At 34.4% G+C, this 25,944-nt stretch overlaps 1 protein-coding gene across 1 annotated transcript; it reads right to left on the bottom strand.

Annotated features, from left to right (window-relative positions):
• Nucleotides 1-510: 510 nt before the first annotated feature.
• LOC150110388 (uncharacterized) lies at nucleotides 511-20,788 on the bottom strand. The gene is made up of 6 exons (XM_090393434.1): nucleotides 20,662-20,788; nucleotides 15,198-15,256; nucleotides 11,563-11,688; nucleotides 6,313-6,411; nucleotides 1,907-1,984; nucleotides 511-663 (listed from the first exon to the last, which is right to left on the bottom strand). The coding sequence occupies exons 1-5, from the start codon at nucleotides 20,756-20,758 to the stop codon at nucleotides 1,934-1,936; spliced, it is 432 nt and encodes a 143-aa protein (XP_090249560.1). The 5' UTR covers nucleotides 20,759-20,788; the 3' UTR covers nucleotides 511-663; nucleotides 1,907-1,933.
• Between the last annotated feature and the right edge of the window lie 5,156 nt (nucleotides 20,789-25,944).

Here is a 25,944-nt window from a genome sequence, read left to right as displayed (position 1 = left end):
TCAATGTCTATGCCCTATTAAACGATAGGTCGTGGACGATGATCAGAAATACAAAAAGCGCATATCACGTTGATACCTCAAGTCCATTAATGAAATCATCTCCTTAACAATTGAGATTTTTTTTATTTTTGTTAAGACTGATTAAGCAATTGTCTAATCACTTCTCTGTGTGCCTTCATTCGTTTACTATTTCTTATTGGTTCGTTTTCCCCCATCGATTTTAATACAAATGAAAAGTTGCGGGAAGATGAGTACTTATTAGAAACATTTACCCAAATGACACTAAAACAATATGCAGTAAATACTTTTTTTCCCGTAACTGAACCTTAATACATTAATAAATGAATTGAGTCGCGTTGGTCGGTTCTTTTGGAACCAATTGTTTTTCTCTTTTGAGGAACACATCCTTGAGTCTGGGTTCAAGTGCGACAAGCCATTTCATTAATTAGACAAAGCATAAATTTTTGTTGAAAATAAGACGTGTTGGAAATTTATTACATTATCAATTACTGTATCAAAAACATTAAAACATAACATAGATCACTAAAACATTTTTCATCTGAAGAGAAGTGAAGATAAGCAAATTCAGAACAGTATTCATTTATTACAAACTCCGATTAATCCAGTCAGTCCAGGAATAGTCAAAGTTTCTTTTCTGTGTTTCTGAAATAAAATATAAAATATAATCAGAGTATAGATCATCGATACTCATGAGACATAACAAATACATGACAAATTTGCTACGATGTATACTTTAAAAGTTCCAGGGGAAACAAATTAAAACAAATGAAAAAGTGGTTTAACACAAGGAACCTAAGCTATTTTAAAATGCGAAATTTTCAGAGATGAAACACATCGTGCTGGAGAAATAATGTGTACACTTTGAGATATTTTAAGCTATAGCAGATCATAATGGGGAGAAATACACGTTTGTTAACCTCTGAAAGCAAATGTGAGATATGGAAAGTGACAATTAGGTGCCTTTTTCGAAAGGCAATAAAATTTATCTTGACACAGTAGGATTACATGATATGTACTGTGTTCGTAAAGGAAGCGAGTAATGGTTTTTACGATAAAAATATTGCATGTAGTTTCAATGGTTTAATTTATACATCGTTAATGTTTGTATCGCTGCCTGAGATATTGATAAATGGATGTGGAAGTAATTATTACTACATAAAATTATATATATATATATATATATATATATATATATATATATATATATATATATATATATATATATATATATATATATATATATATATATATATATATATATATATATATATATATATATATATTCTAAAATGCAATAGTGAATAACTTCACTGTTGTAATATACAAATGTTTTAATATACAAATGTTTTAATATACAAATTCCATAAATATAGATGTCTGAGTAATTATATACTCGGACATCTATATTTATAGAAAAAATACCCACGGCTGGTAACAAACAAATAAAGCGCAGATAAGAAAAAATTCAGCCAGTGAAAGATTTTTGTTTTTCGTATTTATGATTCTCATGAATCATTTCTGTATTTTGTCTGAAATTTTATCATTCACATAATGTTCATCTAAGATTATGATTCCGTATGATAATTTTCTTCCTTAAGAGTTATTAACATACACATATCTTAATGCAAATTACGAATTCTCATTAAAGTTAGAGGTAAATTCTTAAATTTTGATCTCATCTAAGATTACTCAACTATATGGTTGAAAACGTTAAGTAGAATAAAAATTACATAAAAGATTATCAGTAACATGAAATCCAAACCCAATTCCAAGAACGATTATATATTTAAATCAGTGCGTGTTTGTGTGTATATATATATATATATATATATATATATATATATATATATATGTATATATAATTCCTTCTTCTAACAATACTCACTTTTATTGACATTAGACAAATAACATTTCAGGGGTCCCATTTTACACACCTCAAGGGAGTTAAGTCAAGCCCGCACTCCTAAAAAAATAAAGTGAAGAAATGTCCATTATTTAACTGCAAGTAGAGGTTGAACCACCCATAAAAAACTGTTTTTATTATTAATATTTTTCATTCTTTTTTGTTATCATGAAAAACAGAACATGGAGATTTTTGGGAGTATGGAAAATCACATGACTTAAATGCCATCCATATTTGTCTTCACAACGACAAGCAATTTCTACGGCATTTTCACAACAGCTGTTACTGAATTCAGCATCCTAATTTCTGGTCGAATGCTCTTCTTCAGCTGTTGGATTGTCTGGCACTTGTTCACATATGTCTTTCCCATCAGATAACTCCCATAGGAAGAAGTCGGGAGCCGACAGATCTGGAGAACCTGAGGTTCAATTAATTGCAATTTTTCGATAAAGTACATAATCTAATAATCAAAATTGAATAATTTTGATTCTTTATTGGGTTGTAAATATTTCCACGATTATTTCCCAAATGTTCCTTAGAATACCTGAAAAAATAAGATGAAAACATTAAAAATCAAAACAGGTATTCACATTTTAAATCCATTTCGTGACTTGTGAGCCACCCTGTATTTCCTAGCAACACAGTTTTCGCAGAACCTAAGAAATAGGAACTGCCAAAATTAAACCATCCAGTGGGAGTATAAATTATAATGTTTATTTTTGGAACTTTATTCAATTTTTTTAATTAATTTTTAAAAATAACACATTAATATTTTAATATAGTTTCGAAAATAAAATCTGAATTTTGCACTGCTCAAATTATGCAATACGAAATTAAAATATGTAGCTCTTTAAATTAAATAATAATTATTATTTATTAATTATCGTAATAAAGTTATGAATATATTAAAACTACACAGGCCTTTAACATTAGAATTCCACTACATAATAAATCCAATTTACTGTTGGTATATATCAGGCAGCATTGAAATGCCAAAATCATTGTTATTATAATGCATACTTTCATTTAATTTCCTTTAAATTATACCTCGCGTTATTTTCTATACTAATTATAGCAGCAACTACTTTTGATGATCACTCAAGCAGAAGTAAAAAGTCGGCAGAGACAAAAGAGGTTTAAAAATTAAGAAATTATATTGCTGTTATTATGAAGGGTTGCGAATATTCCCGGGCACCACATGCTTAGACTTAATTAACTTTAACAGCAAAACTTTCTTTACAGAGTACGCCATCCTTTCTGAAAAATTAAAAATTATTCATTACAAAGAAACACTTAACAATAATATCTGTACTGTAATATTTATAGAACTGATGCCATGCAAACGGAATAATATAATAATAATAATGTATATTATGTATATTATTTCTGGGAAAACTCCATGTTACTCCTCTTAATAAACTATTATAATTACGGCTATTTTGCCTGCTTCAGTTTAGGAGTGCCCCTGTTTAAATGTCATTGGCTATTTACTCATGGATTCTTAGGGCATTGTAAGTGTAAATGTACCAAAAAGTATATGTAGCATAAGGAATAGAAATTTACACATACATTTTTCTAGGTGTTGCGGCTTTTCCTCTTTCTGCGATGTCGAAAAACTACTGAGTGTGTGTGTTTTGGGGGGGGGGTAGGCAATTTGTTAGAATTAAAAACTTTTTCTTGTGTTTGTATTCGATTTTTCTTTTTGATGTTACGTAGTCGAAACGGACCGCACCCCGTCAACCACCTTTCCCCTTCCCCCTCCCTAATTAAAAAATCAACCCTTTTACCTTTTCCTCACCCTGTATAATATAATATATATGTTTATATATATTACGAAAAAAACCCGGGTTTTTCTAACTTAATTCTTCCAAATTGCCTACCCCCCCCCACACACTCAGTAGTTTGTCGACATCGCAGAAAGAGGAAAAGCCGCAACACCCAGAAAAAGGTATGTATAAATTTCTATTCCTTATGCTACATATACTTTTTGGTACCTTTACACTTACAATGCCCTAAGAATCCATGAGTAAATAGCCAATGACATTTAAACAGGGGCACTCCTAAACTGAAGCAGGCAAAATAGCCGTAATAATAATAATAAATAACTTTTTATTGATCTCAGGTATAGTTATGGTTTATTTTCCATATTAAATTTCTATAAAAAATTCAATAACTTTTATTATTAAAATTATGATTATATATTATGCGTTTACAATACATGTAAACGCATAATATATAATCTGGTTTTTTAATGAAAACAATGAAATTCAAAAATTCATAATGAGATTCATAACAATGAAATTCATACACATTTTCCTTTTTTTGTATAATCTATTAATAAAAGTAACTGTAATTACTAAAATAAGGATCCGGTAATAAAGTAATCGGCCGTGAGATGCGATGATTAATACCCTTGGATGGTAATTGATGGTAATGCTGTAGCCAATTTAATTCTAATTGAGACTCGGCTATTATTGTTACCCTCCTTCCATGATCAGAGCTTTAATAGCTCAATAACACCTTATCCCCACACTGTCCTCTAAAGATTACGGGAAAGATTAAAGCATTCTTACTTCGCCCCTTTAAGCCAGTCCTTATAAGGACTTAAAAAATAAGGATCCAAAAAGCTCCACTTCGGCGATGCAAAATTATATAAATTAACTGGATATTAAATCCAACATTATTTCCACTTGGAGTTAATCTTTACTTAATTTATATTATATTGCATCGCCGAAGTGAAGCCTTTTGGCTCTTTATTTTAGTAAATACTTAACACACACCGACCGAGCGTTCGCTTACGGAAAATACACTTTCAGACGCTTCGAGATCCTTAGTATACTGATAATTTTTGCTCTCTTAGGTTTCTGCCTGGGTGAGCATTTTGAGCCTCTGAGGAGGGTGATTTTCAGGTATGGCCAGTGTGGGACTTTGTCGGTGGATGCTTTTCCCTGGAATATGAGCGGTTCTGCTTGGTGGTGGGGTGAGCCTGTCACCAAATGGAACCAACGCTGAGTAGGAGGATCTTTCGGTCACTGGTAGGGAGTGGTCCGGGGGATCGCCAAATTTTTAGAAAGACCTTTACTTAAACAGTGTCTCTGACGATACTCAGTGAGTTTGAAATAGCTGTCAGGCAAGTGAAATCTAATAAAAATTGATCAATAGGAGATGAATATACGGGCGCTTTCCTCCTCTAAGGTTCGGATAGGGCATCTCGTAGAATGGAGAAGAGTGTGTTCCTGCAAGTTATCTGGTCAATTTTCGCAGCACACGTTTATGGTATCTATATTTGGATTTAATATCCAACTGTAGGTTGTAATTTATATCTGCGCTTCAATAAGATTACATTTTACATAATTTATTCAATAACAATAAATTATATATATTTACAATTATTGTTTTAATGTATTTATGCGCAATAAATACATTAAATGTATTTATTGCGCAAGTTAAATGTAATAAATGGATTTTTTTTTCTTCTATTTCTTTGTGTTGATCTCGGTTGAGATGCAATGCCTCAGCTTGCAAGTTCGAAGATTTTTATTAAACTTATCTGAGGATGACATCGGTTAGTTATTGTTTATTGGTTTCATTGCTCTAAGGGACTTAGGCAGATGTTTCATAGGTCTGATATTCATTTCAGTCGTATGATGAGAAATTCATTTACACACACACACACACACACACACACACACACACACACACACACACACACACACACACACACACACACACACACACACACACACACACACACACACACACACACACACGATAATTTGGAATATCATAACGCGTCACTGAACTGAAAAGCCTGAACTAATATAATGCGTTTCGTTAAGTTTGTAAGGTATGTAGGCTCCGTATTTCTTGCTCATAGTGTGTCCTTAAAACTCAATAAAATTCAATAATTTTTATAATAATAATAATAATAATAATAATAATAATAATAATAATAATAATATAAAATAAAAATAAAATAAAATAATAAAAATAATGTTCAAATCAATAAAATTCTGTTATATTATAAATAAATGAATTACGAATTCATCACAATAACAGAATAGAAGCTTAGTTTATCGAATTTAAAATAAATAGTGAATTTTTAATAGTAGAAGGATATAAATCTTACGAAGGGATCAGTCTAAAATAAATTGCATCAATTTATCCATTACATTAAAAGTGATGCTTTCTTATTCAGATATTAAAGATTAGTATTTTGGAGTGAAACTTTCTGGATCTGCTGTTATCAGTAGTCAATTCTGTCTTCAATTACGCATTCCTAAGCTACCCGTATATAATGTTTAAAATGCACGACATTCCAAAGGAAAATTGTAGCATACTTAATTGGAAGTGTTTTACTGGGTAATATATCAATAAAAATACATTACCTTACTTTGTGCGACGAATGCTTCTTTTATGTCTTTAAGATCTAACTTAGTTTCACTTGTGAATTTCATGATACAGCAGTCTAACCATTTCTTCTTCATCTAGAAAGATAAATTACATGATGAATATGCTCTTATTATTATTATTATTATTATTATTATTATTATTATTATTATTATTATTATTATTATTATTATTCAATAACTAAATGTTTTTATGTATACAGTATATTCAAAATTTGTATTTCTAAAATATCCTAATAAAATTTATCATTGATTGGACAGTTTAACAGAAATTAATTGACAGAAATTTATTTCGTGTTCACTTTCACAGAAACGGGTGTTTCCTCGAAGCTTATTTGTAAGCTTACCTGAGGATAACACCAGCTAGTTATTATTTATTGGTTTGTTTGCTGTGTTGGGAAGTTACGAAATCAAGCCTATGTCCAATAGGTTTGATTTCCACTGCAGCCGTTGATTGAGAAATTCGCGCACGCACGCACGCACGCGCGCGCGTACACACACACACACACACACACACACACACACACACACACACACACACACACACACACACACACACACACACACACACACACACACACACACACACGATAACTTCGAATGTCTTGATGCGTCGCTGAACTGGAAGCCTGAACGAATATATTGTGTTTCATTAAGTTTGTACGGTATTTGGGTGCGTGTTTCTTGTGCATAGAGCTCTTTTCAGGCTATTGTAGTTTGTAAGGTTTCTGTATTCAAAAGGTAATTTGTTTATCATGTCTGGGATGTAGAAGTTTAATGGGTCCTTTCCGAAGTGACTATTGCATTTATATGTGATATATTTAGTTGTCTGAGGTCTTGTTATACGGTATGTATTTCTTACTATCTTGTAGTTGGCATCGAAATAATGTTTTAGCAAGGCTGCATAGTGATATAAGTGTTTTGCTGTTAATATTTTGTGTCCTGACTTTGCAGTGTATATAAAGTCGTTATTCTCTCTTTGTTTTCAAAAGATCAGTTTTATCATTTTGTACGGGAACGACATTAATCTATTTAGTTTGTACGGTGCAAAGAAAGCATATGTTTTTTTAGCGTATCTTAGTATATTTTGACATAGTGCTTTGTATGTTAGTGTTTTTAGGCGTGTGGGAACTATGTCTTTTAACCTATAGAGTTTGCCACTTATTGTTCGGAGTTTGTTGTGTAGATGGTTTATGTGGCTATTCCAGTTCATATCTGCATCGAAGTAAATTCCATGGTATCGTATTGTTTCAACCTGAGTGATTGTAGTGGTTTTGCTATTCTGTGTATTTTTGTATGTTGGAGAGTGGGTTGGATGGTTATATATTTGTTATCAACTGGTCGAGTCAGTGAATTTCTAAATATCATTAATATTGTCTTATTTGAGTTCAGGTGTATGGCGTTTTTGGTGAGCCAGTCTATGAGCAGATTTATGTCATGTTGCATATTTGTTTGGGCTACTTGCGTTATTATGGATGGATCCTCTGCGTATTGGAATATCTTACCTTTGAGAGGTAGCTGATTCATATCGTGCGTGTAATTGTTGAATGGAGTTAGGGAGAGTGTAGCTCACTGAGGCACTCCACAGGTTACTGGTAGCTCTCTACTTCGGTTTGACCCGATATGTGATATGCTTTCTATTTTGAAGTTAGTTTGTAAACCACCTGTGCAGAGGACCATCTATTCCAATATGTCTCAGCTTTTCTAACAAGGTTTGATGTGTGAGTGTATCAAATACTTTAGTTAGATCAAAAAAGACTACCATGGCAATTTTGTTTTGGTTAAGTCGTGTTAATTACGTCTGTAAAGTTTTCCAAGAGAGAGAGTGAAGTTGTTCCTTTATTTTTATTTCCTGTCGTAGGAGGAAAAAGGCTGGATATTATGGATCATCTACAAAGACGGATACTGAGTTAGCTTTGAATTAAGAACAACCTCCCGTTTACATATGCGGCGCGATAAGGAACTACCACGTGATATTAACTGCACGTGCAACTACTAGAAATGGACAAACCTACCCTCTGTACGTAATCAGGAGATGTTTCCCATTAAGGGGAAAACTTGGTGACGTTAGCCACTATGATCACGAGCAGACAGTTTGGTCCGCAGAGCAGGTGCCAGATTTCGGAAATAAGCGAGGAAGTTCGCTCCATTTCTGATTGCACTATGCACTGTATCTTGGTTCACCTGGGTTTCCACAGCCGAAGACTAACAACGGTATCCATGATGACGGCCAGGCATTGCATACATAACCTCGCATGGTCCAAGGAACGTCGGTAATGGATTCTCGACAGATCGAAGAATTTCATCTGCAGTGCCGACCTGAATGTAATCCCGACCATGCTGATGGTCGGGTTTGCATTTGGCATAAACAGCAAGAAGCCCTATTCGTTGGCTTCAGAGTAGGGTCTCAACCTGTGGAGGTAGTTTTATTGTCTGGAGAGCTTTTTCTTGGCAAGTCCAAGATCTGTTGATTATCATCCCGCAAATACTGAATGGTGATCACTACACGGACCTGTTAGCCCACCTTCCCATTCATATATGCAGGAAGTCCCCTTCGACAAGAGCGCTATCTTTCAACAGGAAAACGCACCTTGTCCTCGGGCTCTTAAAACTATTGAATGGTGGTTGGAGGAACACTACAACTAATTCTCTACATTTTCTTCCGCCCTCCTCCTCCCAACTCCCCTGACCATAACTCAACTGAACATGTGTGGGATATGCTAGAACGGGGATGAGAGAAGTATTGGTTCTCCTCCACAGAATGAGCGTAAACTGACAGAGATTCTGCTGAGGACATGTGTTGAGTAAAGCATGGAGGATGTTCCATACCTTGTGAAATCTGTTCCTAAGTTCTGCAAGCTATACTTGCACACACAGAGAGAATAATGCGATATTAGCTGGGTGCTACAAATGCAAAATCTACTCAGTGTATATAGTGTACCTAATTCACATGCATAGATAAAAAGAAGAGATTGTTTGTGACAGTAGCCAAATTTCCTCTCGATGTTTTGAACCAAGCTAAAAACCTCAATTACAACTGGAATAAGATTAGCTTAAACATTGGCACATGGGGAAAATTAGTAGAAGCAGTAAAACAAATGATCGTTGAATTCAAAAAGAACAGGCTTTCATCAAATGTGAAAACGTTAATCCTCTATAAAGAAAGGAGCTCGTTCATAGCAAACCAAAAGAATGTCATACGATGGAGTGAAATAATCAGAGACAGATCTTGAAAGGCAGACACAACTGAAAGAATGGAATTTTAAGATAATAATACAGACACTTACCAGATAGTGATTCTACTTCATTCCTCAACATACACTTCGTTAAATTAAAGCAAGAAACAATGGACCGAAATCAGTGTGGATGGTTAAGATGTCCACCACATATGAGATCCAAGTCTCCTCTCAGAAACATTATGGAGATCTGTTTGAAAACAATCCCACTGTGAGAAATTATGACCCATGAAAGTAATGAGCTCCCTGGAATTTTGCTAGATCGTCTTGGATGTGTGAACATACCAAACAAGCAAATCACTGGACCAGAACGATCTAGTGATTGAACCTTACTAAAAAGCCTGGGATTTTATTCTTCTTATTCCAGTTATACTATTTGATCTGTAATATTATTACCTTCAGGCTACTAACCAAATGAATTTGTAGTCAGCAATACGGTCTTCATTCTAAAACACACTCGAGATCATACTTTGATCTACAACTAGAAGCCTGCTTCTTTAATAATAATTACAATATCATTTTTCGCATTATTAACAATAAACTCGAAGAATAAATGAAATGTTGAAATTCCTGCAGTATAATTTATCTGTCTATGCAAGGTGTTTCCTTGCTCTAGTAATACAAAAATAAAATTTCCAACCGAGACGCTTTCGGTTAATCTTTACTCAAGCATTTTGACAATATCAGGCATCGTTTTCTGATCCACATCCTGCAGCACACTGGGGGTGTGCATAAAGCTGATATCTACCGTTAAATGGGTCGATGCTGATACAAGTACCCACTTTATAGTGAATCAATTCTTGTCAGAACATATCAAAATTCAATACAAAATTCTTAATATGAATATATAAGAATAATTGTGTTGAATTTTAAATGAAATATTACCCAGAATGAAGAATTTGCTCTACGAGGAATGTACTTTGCATGCTTGCGCATTATTTCTGCACGCTCAATAGGTGATATTTAAAATGTGGGAAATAATGAAATATTGCATATTTCTAGGAAAGAAAGGCAGATTGAAATAGTGCGTTCACACATATATCTAGAACAAATCATTACAAACAAACATAGAGTTGTTATTAAACAATATAGATATATGTTTAAAAGCATTTTACCAAATGGCTGAAAAACAAAGATCTACAACCAGTGTTTACTCTGACAATGGTCTATAGTAATGCATTGTGGAGACTGACTGAAAGCAGCTAGAAAAACTGAAAACAATACAGCGAAACATGGATAGAGCCATTTTAAGAACAACACAATTTGATAAAAAAATAATAATTGATCAAGAAGCAAACAAACTTAATGGTCACTGCATTACTAAGAAAAGCCTAAAAATGATGCTGGGAAAGATATGATGATGAGAATGTCTAACAAAAGAATGGACACGCCAAGAACTGATTATCAGAAACCATGTAGCAATAAGGAAAGATGATGAAATAAAAATATATGGACACTTATATTGGAGAGATGCAAGATCGGCCAAAATGGAAGAAAGATGGAGAGAAATTTGCCAAGCAGTGGACTGAAGAAAGCTTATGTTGATAATAAAACACTGTATAAATATTCAGAAAATGTATGAAAGAACCTATCACATCAGGATTACTACAAACTTGATTTGGCACTCAATATCCTAGAGGTATTAGTGATAATTTATTGATTAATTGAAGAGAAAATAATATGTCATTGTTATCTACGTGTTTTCGTCACGGTCACGAATATTACATTAGCATTCAAAACAATTGAGCTTTCATTATGTTAGGTTTTGAATGCTGCAGAGAATTTTACACTACAATGCATTATTGAACCTCTGCCTTCCGACTCCCTAATGAAAACAATTATTAATCCATGAATTTACCAGGTGAAAAATAAAACAGATTTCCATTTCAAAAGGAAAATACGAGAATAACTCCAGCCTCACCGTGCTCTTTCTTTCTTTCTTTCTTTCTGTCTCCCGCCTAAATAATTATAAATTATAAAATGAAAAATTTACCGGCGTAGCTGGAGCACATTTACAGTTTATCCTGATGTCGTCACACATAAATTTCATCAAATCTCTTTCATTATTTGATTTCGAATCGGTAACTTCTTTCCAGCATTCAAATGAGACCGTTATCAGCTTAAAAGAAAAAATAAAAGATATAAGTGTATAATAAAGGAACTCATTTGATTATCATTTATTTATGTTGTCCATAAAATTTCATTGTCTATAAAAATCATTTTATAATGATTAATAAAATCATTGTTTATAAATTTTTCTATTCTGCTAGTTTTGGTATATTTTCTTATATTTTTATTTAGTTATATTTTCGTAACCCATTTAGAAAAATATTATGAGAAACTGCAATATAAAATGATTCTGTATTCATAATTTTATCTGAGTCCACAATGCTTACTATAATTCACCTTACCATCGTTTTCGTGGTCTTTGGTGTTCCGAAGGTATATTTCTAGCATTTGATTCTATTTTCCTCTGTATCATAATTCTTTATTTCTACATTCTGTGGACATTTTTGCCATCCGTGTTTTTCTGATTACTATCCATACATTTACTATTGTATGATAACCGCATGTTTTCTATTTCTTTATTTATGATTTTATCAAATTTAGATTTATTTAAATTTTCCTAATAGATTTACATTTCTGTAGTGGCGATTATATGTTTGATCTTAACAATTTTAGCTCCTATTTCAAATTTATAAGCTTATCTGGTCTTATTAGGACAAATGTGGATGGATGGATAATAAACTGGTGATGAGAATAAAAGAAAACTACTCATGACAGATCCCAAAAGGAGGAGCAGAGTCCAGGATGAATCAGGTGACCAGTGGTGTGCTGGAAGTTTTGTGCTTTGACCCTTATTGTGTAATTTGTACATAACATACTCTCTGATCCATATCTTAAAACTAGTTTGAAAACTTTATTGTATACTGCTAGTTTAGTGTTTTGGCTAATTTTTCTATTATTATTGAAAAATTGTGATAAATAAGCGTTACCCAAATCTTAGGATGTTTGTTTCCGCAAACATGACTATGGTCAGTCAGGCCTGGCTGACCATGTCTTGGATACAACCCATAGGATCTAATGGAAAAAAAAAACTACCATGCTCCACCACAGGAAATTCAAAAAAGAGAGACTATTCTTAGAATCAGCAGCAGCAGCTCTCAGGAGTCAACCAAATCTTAACAAATATAGTTGAATTAAGCTTCCAAAGATTTGGGAAACGCTTATCACTAGAGGTCCCACTTTACATTCCAGGCCGCCTACAACCGCCCTTAGAGGGCGCTCGACCTTGATAGGACTTTAGTGTCACCCACGTGGTTGGGCCTAGTATTGATTGTTATTTGTTTGTATGTTACATTAGTTTTTTTTTGTAATCCCTGAAGATGTCTCATTTACTGAGACGAAATATATAGGAAGTATTAAATTCTGTTTTAATCCTTTCTGAGTGCTGTACACAATCCATTAAGCCGCCAATATGATGTCCTCACAGCACTTAAGCCTCTACATACGGGTTATTTGAATACAGCTAACTGTTTCTGGCTTAAATGCAAGCATTTTTTTATGGTGCTCCCCACTATAAATAGTACAAAACGCCATAACGAAAAAGACGTGCATGTTCACTTCTATTAGTTATTCCAGGAGTATATTCCTCTCCCTGGGATTGATTCTTTTGGCTTGGACGTTTACGATCCTGCAGTAGCTTTTGGAAAAACGAACGTTCCCTTAGCATCTTGAAGAATTCTGTGTTGGTATAATTCTCATTTTAGGCACCGCAGTGTATACAATGCAGTATATTCCAAACTAATCGAAATATACCCACATCATTACTCCTCCGTTATCACATTTAATAAACGTATGTTCTAGTAAATTGAGTTTCATTGCCAATTTCTACACAGAGATACAGATACATGCAACTGATTTGAACAGTGGTCTGTTATGATTGCTCTCCATACAATGGTTTCACGTGTGCTACTCTCCAATCCCAACGAGAACATACCACGTACGAAGTGGCAGATTACTGGATTGATATTTGTCTTCTTTGATTGATGCCGTAAAACTATGAAGTTCAGTATGCAAAAAAGGATAACACACATATTTCTGAAGCTATTGACGCTTAAGGTAAATGGCCAAAGCAAACTTAAATTTAAACCCTCATTATATTCAAGCATCGACTTTGAGACATGATTTTTCCTATCTACAAGGTTTTCGTGTTGCTATTAAAAAACCAAATGGCGACTGAGAACTAAACACTGAAGACTGCTAAGAGGATCCGATAATTTAATGATATGCTCTTTATCTTACCCGGGAATTCCACATATGGTATTGATAATGTAGTTATCATATCTGTGTATTCCGCACATGTTAATGTTATTCTGGTTTTGCAATGTCAGAGCTCTCTCACGTTAATGGTATTCTCGTTAACTTATCTGGGAACTTCGCTTATGTTAGAATTCGTTTTGCAGCATCTAAATACTGTAATATATAGACTTCAATAATATTGATTTAGCAACTCAGAAAAACGAGCACATTGCTAATCATATGTGAACTCATATCAAAATCCTGAATTCAACTACCGATATCCAGATTTTTTTTTGTGTTTTTTGTAGTTCTCACTACATTCAGACTCGTATGTTAGGCATCATGAAAACTCTAACGTAATGTTTAATTTATTGTGCATGATAACTACGTTTTAGACTTAGATTCGTCATGTGAATAACTATCTTATAATATATTTTCAGTAAAAAAACAAAACGCTTTGTCTACTGCAGCCTCACAAATGCTTTGTTTCCTGAATGTGTTATTTCTTGACTGATTCATTGATTTTATTTTATTGATTGTTTGATTTGTTTAATGTTTTGTTTCCGGATTATAGACTGAATCACCTTAGGCTGTGAGGAAACGTATTATGTTTATAATTTGTGCGTTTTCTTCTGAGACTCTATCTGTTTTTGCGTTGAGAAATACTGGAGTTTTCCTGAGAAAAGTTCTACCTCCTGACGAGACCTCTAATCTCTTCCAGATAACACACACACACACACACACACACAAACGTTACTTGTATGCAAGACTTCTTGGATATGAATTATATGAATATTATTAAGGATAATATCCTTAATATGAATATTATTAAGGAGATTAAGCTTAGCTGGTATAGCCTTTACCAACCGAAGGCGCCGTCTATACCCGCTAAGCTTAATCTCCTTAATAATATTCATAGCAGCCCTTATTTTCTGACTAATACATGATGTCAAGTTCTGTTAAAAAAATAATGCCGCCCATTAATTTGTTAAGCATCTCTATAAATAACATAAAACCTGGTATGGTTTAAATACGTTTTGTGAAATCTCTGTTTAAGAAAACATGATGAAGTGAACTATATTGCTTATCGCTAATACGTTAGCATTTAACTCCACTTGAATTTATTTATAGAGCCACGTAACGTACCTGGATTTTTTCTGTTCTGCAGTAGCCAGTCAGCATAGCTGAATTGATGTTTGTCAAATTCTGATTTTTTTTCTTTTTCTGAGGAGAGATATGAAAATTCTCTTCTTTAAACGTTTTGAAAGAATTAAATTATCGTAGAGGTTAAGTGCAATGCATTAATAGTGAGAGAAACATACTCACATGGTAGAATTTTTTCTCCATGCAATCCATATATTTTAATTGGTTTTCTTCTGTTAAAACTGCATAATAAAGAAAAATAGAATAAGTAACTTATTACATACATTCTTATTAATCATCCAAGATAGAAGTTTGTGTAAATACATTGGAAGTGTTTCTGTTTATAATAATAACAATAATAAAGTTGTAGATGACAGCCTTGGCGCAGATGAAGATTCAATTGCATATTCTGTGCCTGTTCGTTTCTGCATGGACCAAATTATAGTAGTCTTCTTTTGCGCGCGTGTGTGTGTGTGTGTGTGTGTGTGTGTGTGTGTGTGTGTGTGTGTGTGTGTGTGTGTGTGTGTGTGTGTGTGTGTGTGTGTGTGTGTGTGTGTGTGTGTGTGTGTGTGAGGGAGAGAGAGAGAGCTTAGTAGGGGCAAGATGTTATGCCATAGCCTCCACTGTATCGTCGGAATCTGGTTTAGCACTCTTGTAGTTATACGGAAGATCCCACTGAAAACTGAGTGGGGTGTGGAGCTTTGTAGAGGAGAGGGATACGGATATATATGCGAAGTGCGAAGAAGTTGGAGGCACTGACATGAATAAGTGGTACATTTGCTTGTAGTTGGGAGGAAGAATTAGGAGTGAAGCTTCAGATGACACAAGATGAAAGGTCCCCGCAGTTTGTAGAAGGAATACGGATTCCTTAAGGCGTAGCGATATCTGCTAATGATTTTATAATAACAACTCGCATCTGTTGACATTGCTTTTCTGTTTCTGGGTTTTGAAGTGGTAGCCATGTGAAAATATTTCACTTTGGGGTCTGGGTCAGGAGGTCCCCTATAATTCTTATTCTTGTCCAGTTCTATGTAGGGAAACGAAAGTGCTGGCCAGTTGTGAAAATTGTTATATTTCTGTTTCAAAAACAATGGTTCTAAGTACAGATGACTCTGCTGATCCTGTCAGTGTTTGATGAAGTTCAGTATTTTTCCACCGCTGTAAAGCATCTCTGTAGACATGAGGTAGTTTAGGAGGTAATGACACAGAACTGGCCTTTCGGGAGGATTGTGGTCACTGTAAGTCCTCTGGTATATTATTTCATAATATAATCGAGGTTACATAAGTATGATTGGACTGAAATGTTTTTAAAAGAAAGATTATCCTGAAGAATGTGAACTTGTTTCGTAGGGAAATCAGGGCTTGTCCTCCCTTATTGAGTAACTTGCAGAGCGCAGAGTAAGTTGTTCAGTTAGTATTGTTCCAGAGGAAAAGTGTGATTGCCATTTGAATGTGATGGGTATCACATTCAAATGGCAATCCTCTGAAGACTCCATGGGAGTCTTCAGAGGGTGTCAGTACTTTGAGTGTATGCCATAGAACACTCGAAGCCATTTGGTTGATTATTAGGATTCTTCCTCTAAGGGAAGATATTGAACGTATACTGTTCAATTTTTCTAGCATCTGTTTCAAGCGGGTGTGCAGTTGTGTCCAGTTAAGAGTATTATATATTTTGGTGTTCCGAAGGTATACGCCTAAGCATGTTTGCCCTTCATTTGACCAGGTATATTCAATCGGAGAATCAGTTCTATCCTCCCATATGCCTAATCACAAGCCAGTAGTTTTGCAGAGTTTAATTTGGCCCTTGACACTTGTGCATATAATCTCCTATGTGCTTCATCTGTGAAGAAGCACATAGATTATATAGACAGATAGATAGATCCTTAAATATATTTCCTTCAACTGATCATTCATAGATTCATAGAGGGCAAATGTTTATTGTTTATTTAGGTAGTCCTCCAAATATTTAGACAAATATACAAATATATAAATAATCTACAATACAATTCAAATTATCTACTGAAAAAAAAAAGTCACTTTCGTGCTAAACTGGAAATGTTTCATGAATACACAACTCTAAATAGGCATGCAAAATGTAAAACTAATTCCTGAACCCTTACTAATAACTGATGAATGGAATTATTCCCAGGAATATAATGGTCGTCTTCTAATAAATCTGCTCTTTGTACAACTTAAATTTAATCTTAAATATATGTTCTCTGTACGTCGCATTCTTCCGTCATCAAAATTATGGCTTCCAATGCATGCGTACTTGATTGAATCAAAGCCAGAGTTTGAAGAAGCAGTAGTGTTGTTAATATTAATATTCTTATTGGAAATTAAATATTCATTACCTTTCTCGCGTTGAACTAGTAGAAATGTCTCATGAATACACAACTCTAAATAGATATACGAAATGTAAACCCAATTCCTGAATTCTTACTAATAACCGATGAATGAAATTTATCAGAAGAAATACACATTGCCTTTCTCACGTTGAACTAGATAAATAATTAAGTAAACAAATAAAGGATTACCTTTGTAGCCCTGTTATTGACAGCAGTAATTCGGCTAAGAAAGACTTTCTAAGTTTGATTCTTTTCACCTATTAGAGGATCTTTTTTGACACTAAGTTACTAAGTTTCATTAATTTTTCTCTCCGGGAAAATCGAGTTTTTAGTTCCATAAACTCAGAATTAATGACCGGGCAACAAACTCTATTTTAGTTAATTATAGTGGTGTCAGGACTTGGACCATATAATTGTCCCAATTTGTCGAACTGCTAAGCCTGCAACATAGCATTATATCACATTTCTTCTTTCAAACTCCCTCAGTTCTTTTCCTCCAGCCATTCTACCCAGACTCAGTTTCTACGACTTGGGAGCATCACATTGATGATTTTCGTAGTGCTGAACAACGAAATTATTTTTGTACCTTTTCTCTGATTAGCTAACGGCGAAGTGTTACAGCTCAGCCTCAAAATGTTGTACTGTATATAAATTTCAATTATTAATATTAATGTTTATTGTATATTTAATAGTCAATGTTAGGAAAGGAGGATAATTGTGTAGGAAAATTTGGCTTACGAGAGAAAAACGACAGAGGACAATATCTAGTAGATTTCTGCAAACGAAAGGAATTAATAATCCCAAACACAATATTCGAAACACAGAAAAAAAGAAGAAGGTACAGCTTCTTCTCTCTTCTGTTTGGAACATAATGTTTAAAGTTTAAAAAATAAATTATGTAATAAGTTAAAGCAAGATTTAAAAACCAATTCAAATTCAGTAAAACCTTCCCAAAAAAGACGTTGATAGCGACAACGACCTTTTATTAAAGAAAACACAACTGAAATTCAAAAAACAACCAAACAAAAACAAAACCAACACACAAAGATCAACATATTGCAACTTAAAGTGAAAACACCAAAAGACAATTTCAGGAAGCCACCACAAAACTAACATAAGAAATTGCAAAATAAAGCGCAAACAATTACGATAAATGGAATCAAATAAAAGAGAAGAGTAAAATATAAGAATATAAGAAAAGTATGGATAACTGAAGAACTATTAGATTTAATGGAGGAAAGAAGGAGGAGATATAAGAATACAGAAAAGTAGAACACAAAGAAAAATACACGAACTTAAAAAAAAATCTGATAGCTTAAAAAAATTCTGAAAGAAAATATACGCAAGCAAAAGAAGAATACCTTCCATAAAGAATGTAAGAAGACAGAAGAACTGTTTATTAAAAGAAATCTAGAAACAGATTATAACCAAATAACAAAAATGAGCAACAAACTCAAAAAGGCCACAAATACTAATGCCTTAATATATGAGAGTGGTAAACTAATTATGTATTGTGAAGAAATATTACAAGAATGGAAAAAAATCTCTTGAACACCTGTATCAAGGAGAAGAACAGGAAAAAGAAAGTGATACAGAAGCTGAAGACAATAGTAGACCACCAATAATAAAAGATGAGTTGGAAAAATCACTTAAAGACTTAAGCCAGAATAAAAGCCCAGGAATCGATAACATCCCAAGTGGAGACCTTAAAATTCTGGATGAGGACAAAAAATGATATATTTGTACTAAGTTAAAATATATGAAAATGGAGATCTCTCAGAAGACTTCAAAAATCTCTGATAATACTAATCCCCAAGAAAGCAAACGCTCTCCAATGTAACCGACACAGAGCAATAGCTCTAATTACACACATTAGCAAAATCCTATTAAAAATAATACAAAGCTGAATATATAAAAGAATGGATTCACAACTAGGGGAAGACCAATATGGATTCAGGAAAGGAAAAGGAACCAAAGAAGCAGTACTAAGTCTGAGAAATATAATCGGTATGAGAACGGAGCTAAATAAAAAACATGTATACACTTCATGGATTATAAAAATGCGTTTGATTATAAAAAAGTTTATTAAAGATAATTAAATTAAATTGGGAAGAGATAGAACAAGTAAAGAATTACAAATACCTAGAGAGTACAATAAATGAGGAAGGAAGATAAAAAAAAGACATAAAGATAAAACAATAGGATATAACAAAAAAAAATTCAATAAAATGGAAAAGGTGGTATTAAAAGGAAACTTAAGTCTATAACTAAGGAAAGACTTCGAAAAATTTATGTGTGAAGTACAGCACTTTATGACAGCTTAAACCTGGGCAGTGGAATAGAAGATATATCATAAGACTGGATACATCTGAAATGTATTGTTGAAGATGAATACGAAAGAAAAAATGTGTACACAAAAAATCTAATGATGTGCTTAAGGAAGTAAATGTACCTAGAACATCATTGGTAAAGACATTAAGAACAAGAAGAGACATATGGATTGGACAATTCTTATGACATGAAAGTCTGATGAGAAGAATATTGGAAGAGAAAAATCAAAGGAAAATAGAAAGAGGAAGACCGAGGAAAAGCTACTTTGATCAAATAAAACAACGCACTGGAGTAAAAATATGCTACGAAATAAAGAGGAAAGCAAACAGAAGAGACTATTGGAAGGGAATACTGCTGAACTACCAGTTATAAGACTGATACAACAAAAGAAGAATCATCAGTGTTAATAATTAATAATAATAGTGTGTTTTATAATGCAGTATAACAGAGAAATAGTTTTATCATTATACTGCTATTGTTCATATGAAATATATATAAAACATCAGCAATAAACATCATTCATGTCAAAGAATTTGTGTTGAGCGTTTTAACTTTACGAAAATATAATGGAACAGCGTCACTTGAATTCCATTGAATATAATTTACAGTTTCTATTTAATGATCGGCTGCAATTCTGAAGTGCGAATCTTCAAGAAACCCAATCTGACTTCAACAACCAAAACAGCTCCAAATCTCCTTGAACCACCATTTTTTTAAACATTTTCTTTAAAACGAATCTGGTTTCTTTATTATCTTTTCCAAATTTCTCTTATCTCCAAAAATAAACAAAAATATTCTCTTCTTCTCCAAACTTAATACCTCGAACCAAATCTCTTTAACTTCCTTCACGTTCCTTTCATGAAAATGTGCGGTTTGCTTATGCCGAGAAAAAAGGTCTACCACCAAACCGCAGTTAACTTTGTAGTTCTAAATAATTTCTACTTAGAATTATTAAGTTAAATACTCACGACATTGAACACAGTTCATCTCAGCTTGAAAATCATAGATATCAAAACCTACGGAGCTCGACACAAACGTAATGAAAAGTAAGGCCTGTAACATCATTTTCCGATTTTTAACTGAAGCAATTGTGGTAAAGCTGAAATACAAATAAGTAAATTATTATTATTATTATTTTTTTTTTTTTAAGTATGACAGACCTCCAGAGAGAGAGAGAGAGTCAGGGACTCATCGAAGGCAGCCATATATTACCCGCACCAGCTATCATACTTATCCATGAATCCATTCACACTGCAAATACCACATCACACTGCACATACCATATTTCAATCATACACCACTCTACGAGGCAAAAATCATGATCTCACTCCATCCCTTCTTAGCAGCATTCCTCGGCTTCTAAGGATGTCCTTTTATCATTTTCCCGCTCTCCATAAAATAAAAATTTCTATTAACTGAAATCCTGTATGACCCTTTCAGAAGTTTGTAAGTTCAATTATCTCAACCCCTCTTTCTCCTGTTTGGTATTGTCTGCAGAATACAAATTCTCAATCTGTCTTTATAATCAGTATTCAAAAATCCTGATATCACTTTTAAAATTCTCCTTTACACACTCTCCACTATATCAGAATTACAACGGAAACAAGGAGACCAAATCTGTGCACAAAAATCCAAGTGAGGTCTTATCAAGGCCGTAAAGAGACAAAACAACACCCTTTTCTTAACATGTGAATGTTCGTTTCAGCATTGCAATTATCTTTTGTGTTGTATTTGCAATCTGTGCTACATATCCCCTGAACTTCAACTTACTAGCTACAAAACTACAAGATTCCTAGCTTCATAAGTTACTTCTAGCATAATCCCACCAGTATAGTACAATATTGGATATCAAATCACTCCAAAGTAAATTACTTTACATTTACTGACAATGAACTGACATCTATTTTTCCATGCCCACAGTTCCAATCTATTCAAATCATTCTGCGACATTCCTGATTACTCTACCTATCTTTGCATCATCAGCAAATAGCTGGAAATCGCCTGTGAAATGCTTCCCAATATCATTAGTGTACAGATTAAATAACAGCGGACCAACCAAGCACTGATCCTTGTAGTACATCACTACGTACCTCACATCTCACCGATTGACATCCCCCGTATACCACTTTTTAATACCTGTCACTCAGTCATCCTCCTAGCCATGCTTATATTTTATAATCCAATGCAATATTTTCTAATTTATGCAACAGTTTTCGATGCTGAATTCTGCCATTAGCAAAATCCAAAAAATATCATGGTGTATCCATTCCCATTGTCTAGTTCAATGACAACATTATTATAGAATGTGAGCGAGTTGCTAAAATAATCTTCCCTTAATGAACCCCATGCTGGTCATTGCAAAGTAGAGATTCACTGTAAACCCATTTCTAAATGCGAGATCTCACCAATTTTTCCAAAATCTTCACTACTACTCTTGAGATACTGATTGGGATATAGCTATATATATATCGGTCTTTCCACCACTCTTGTGCAATGGAATTACCATACATTCTTTCTATTCCTGCGGAATCGTCCCTGTTATGAGACTCAAATTATATAACTTGGTTAAAGGAATAGCCAGTTCAGCTGAATTCTCATTTCGCACGCGTGCTGACGTCTCATCAGTCATTATTGCTGAATTCTTATTCAATTGTATGACAGCTCTATTACCTTCTCTTCATACACCTGAATTTTTTCAGAAGAGGTAGTAGTGAACGTAATATGCATACACCAGGCAGATAGCATTTAGAAATGGGCATTCATGAGTTAATCAACCTTTTATGCATCTATCAGCTTCAAACCATCTGCATCTAAAAGAATTAATTCTGAAACAAAACTGGCTTACGGAACCAGTTTATTTTCATACTCAGACAGCTTTCTGTATAACAGTTGTGACTCTGCTCGCTTGCTTCTATGATTTTCATAAGCGACATAATCCTTATGCACACGCATTCGTTCTATATCATCACTTTCTTACGAATCTATTGCGTAATAAGATTACACATTCATTTGATTCCTATCTGCTTATTCTTTGAATTCTCCGGACACATTCTGATATTGCATCGATATTCTTCCTCCAGCAACTGATACCATTCAACTGAACTCATTAGACTCCTCAGTTGGTTATGATTCCTGCTTCATAGTACAGGATGTAACCTTTTCTGAATGGAACATTCATAAACGTAGTCACTTCTGAAATGAGTACTCCATGATCACTGTCTCCAACCGGAGGCAGAATAGATACGTCTTTAACTGAGACTCTGTCTGTCTGACACTATTAAAAAATTTGTGTGACTTCGTTCTGTAACATGCTGCTTGAGGAAGTTGACCCGCAACATCTCAATAAAATATCCAACAAATATTGAGATAATTAAAGTTTTTCATTATGATTACTTTATTTCTCACCCATCGTCTCTGTTTAGGGATGCATTCCTTTATCACTAGCATCAGATCCACCTGGTCTGTAACATCATCCCACTATATAAATCAAGGGTCCTTCAACCTTTCAGACTGTGCGAGCCGCATTAAAAATTTCAATGAAGCCCGCGGGCCAATAAGTTATACTGCGGTATTTAGAATTGTAAGATGCTTTCCAGATTCAGAAAGAACGCTGTGCGTTCGATATTTTACATAAAATCCTAAAAAATAAACAAACTCAGTTTTAAGAGCATATGTAAGAGTCGGGTTCATGATAAGTTAATGCAATCTATACTTGAAAGGCATCAATGTTGGAAGTCGCTATGTGAAGAGTATTCTCGTGATGTTGGTTCTTAATCTGAGTACTTACTTGTCTTGGACTTCACATGCTTCATTCTGGGAAAGAGCTGATCTAAGTATGTGTTTCCTAGCAAAATGCACATCTTCAAAGCATGCTGGAGAAGATTAGAGAATGCGTCCTCAGAAATGTAGTCTTGGTAAAATGTAAGCAAGGGCGCATTGAATAATTTTTCTCTCAAAGAAGAGTTGTTTTGGAGTTCAAGCAGCTCCAGTTATATTGAGCCTGGAATTTCGGCATTATTGACACTGAATGGCATTGAAAATAAATCTAAAGAAGTTTGTTGGTTACTAAAATCACTAAATCTCTCTTCGAACTCTCTTCGCAACACGGCTAATTTTGTAACGTATTCGTCAAGGAGACGAATAGATAGACTGAGTTAAGTCTATCTGTTCGATAAAATGAGTTAAGTCTTTTTTGTGAGTTGTGCCTCCCAAAGTTTGAGCTTGACCACAAAAGCTTTGATGTGATCAAACAGAGTGTGCATCAGTTGGTCATTGGATGGTAGCCGCGTGTTTTGGTCATTCATATGCAACGAGATGTCGGTCACAAAGACAAAATCTGTTATCCACGTCGGATCGTTGAATTCCGCAATCGGTTTCCCCTTGGTTTGCATGAACTGCTATATTTCGCTCCTTAAGTCAAAGACTCTTTTAATAACCTTCCCTCTGCTCAACCTACGCACATCACTATAATAAACCACATCGCTGTGATCCGCTTCGCACTCCTGGGTCAAAAACTGTTGGAATTGAAGATGATTCAATATCCTCTTGCCCTAATAATGTTGACGACAGTCACAATAACTTTCGTGACATTATCAAATCCAATAGTTTTCACTCACAAATTCTCCTGGTTTATTAAACAGTGGTAATGAACGAAATCTTTTCCTTCTAGTTCCAGTTCTTTCCGTAGCAGAGCAACAAACCCTTCTTTCGTTCCCACCATATCAGGGGCACCATCATTTACCACACCCTCGAGGTTGGTTAAGCTGAAGCAACGCTGGAGCGTTTTCTTGGCGGCTTCAAGAATATCAGTGGCTTCGTCGTTCCCTTCAAAGGTACGAGCGCTAGCAGTTCTTCTGTCACAGTGAATTGTTGATCAATGCTACAGACCAAGATAGCCAGTTGTGCTGTATCCTTCACATCTGTGCTCTCATCTAAAGTGGAAACATGACGTAAATTCGGACGACCGTTTTTTTAAAGTTCCTTCAATGTCATTGGCAATTTCTTTACCACATCCTGCTACAGGTACCCCAGACTATGGGTACCTCGGTTTTTTAAACACACTTCCTTATTATATGGGCACAGAATTTCGCAAGTAGCGATGAGACACTCTTTCCGAAACTCTCGGTATGAGAAGGCTTTTGATGTTTTAGCAATTTTTTCAGCTATTATGTAACTTACTTTCACGGACTGCCTTTTAAACGTAGTTTGCTGGCATTTTAATTCAATTTGGAGACGGTTCACTTTGACCACACGAAGCTGCCCTTAACACTTTCATTGCCAAGCTGAAACTTGGAATTTCGTGTGGTGGCCAAATTTTTAAATTTTTTTCATTTAGTTAGCGACGTCCACGCGATAACGCGTGATCGGCCGTTTGGTGAGGTCTCGTATCACGCAATATAGTTTGATTGGCAATGAACATGTTAAACGTGATCGAAACTGGACGCATGCCTTATCTAATAGTGTCGATTTATATTGTATTCTTTTGATGCTGACACTGACTCACGACAAATTAAACATACTGGCTTATCGTCGAAAAAGTACAAAATTTCCACTTTTCATTAAAAACTCGACAAGAATCACTTGATTTACGCTTTTTACTCGTAGACCCCAATGAATGGAAGGTAAACCCAAAAAATGATCCAAAATGGCCGTGTAACGGTTATTATTCAGTGAACATGTCTCACACTAACGAAAAAAGTCTGGCAATATAAAACCACAGTAGTCTATGGCTGACACGACGAACCTGCGTGCGCTTATACACGAATATCACACTGTTCACAACAGATGATTGTGCATGAGATCCTCTTGTATTTATATGAAAATAACGAAGTAGCGAGAACCTTCGAGATGTATCTGGAAGGCACTAGACAGCGCACTCGAACGAACTACTGCTTCAGCAATCTACCTGCTACGTTAGTAATAGTACTTAAGTATTGCTTGGTGCTGGTTGATGGCTGGTCTCCACTTAGCCCTGATCCACTCTACTGACCATGTATGAGATGAACTGGTACATCATGAGAGGTCAACGAAAGACCGTTCCACAATAGTCCAACACCCCATTTCATACAGGAAGAATAACCTAAAATTTCCCTTTATCTCTGATATCTGTTCTATGATTGTGAAAAGAATGTATAGTAGGAATGCTGCACTTATCGCAGCGAAAGAAGGTCCTACAGTCCTATATCTTATTAAGGTGGACGCCATGGTTGTTTGTTTCTCTTGCTACTGGATCTGTTGACTTCTTTCCAATG

The sequence above is a fragment of the Typopeltis vanoorti genome, chromosome 1 (assembly GCF_054136105.1).
Source record: "Typopeltis vanoorti isolate ZY-2024b chromosome 1, IOZ_Tvanoo_1.0, whole genome shotgun sequence".
Classification (NCBI taxonomy): Eukaryota; Metazoa; Arthropoda; class Arachnida; order Uropygi; family Thelyphonidae; genus Typopeltis; species Typopeltis vanoorti.
This window is presented reverse-complemented; position numbering and strand designations above follow the sequence as displayed.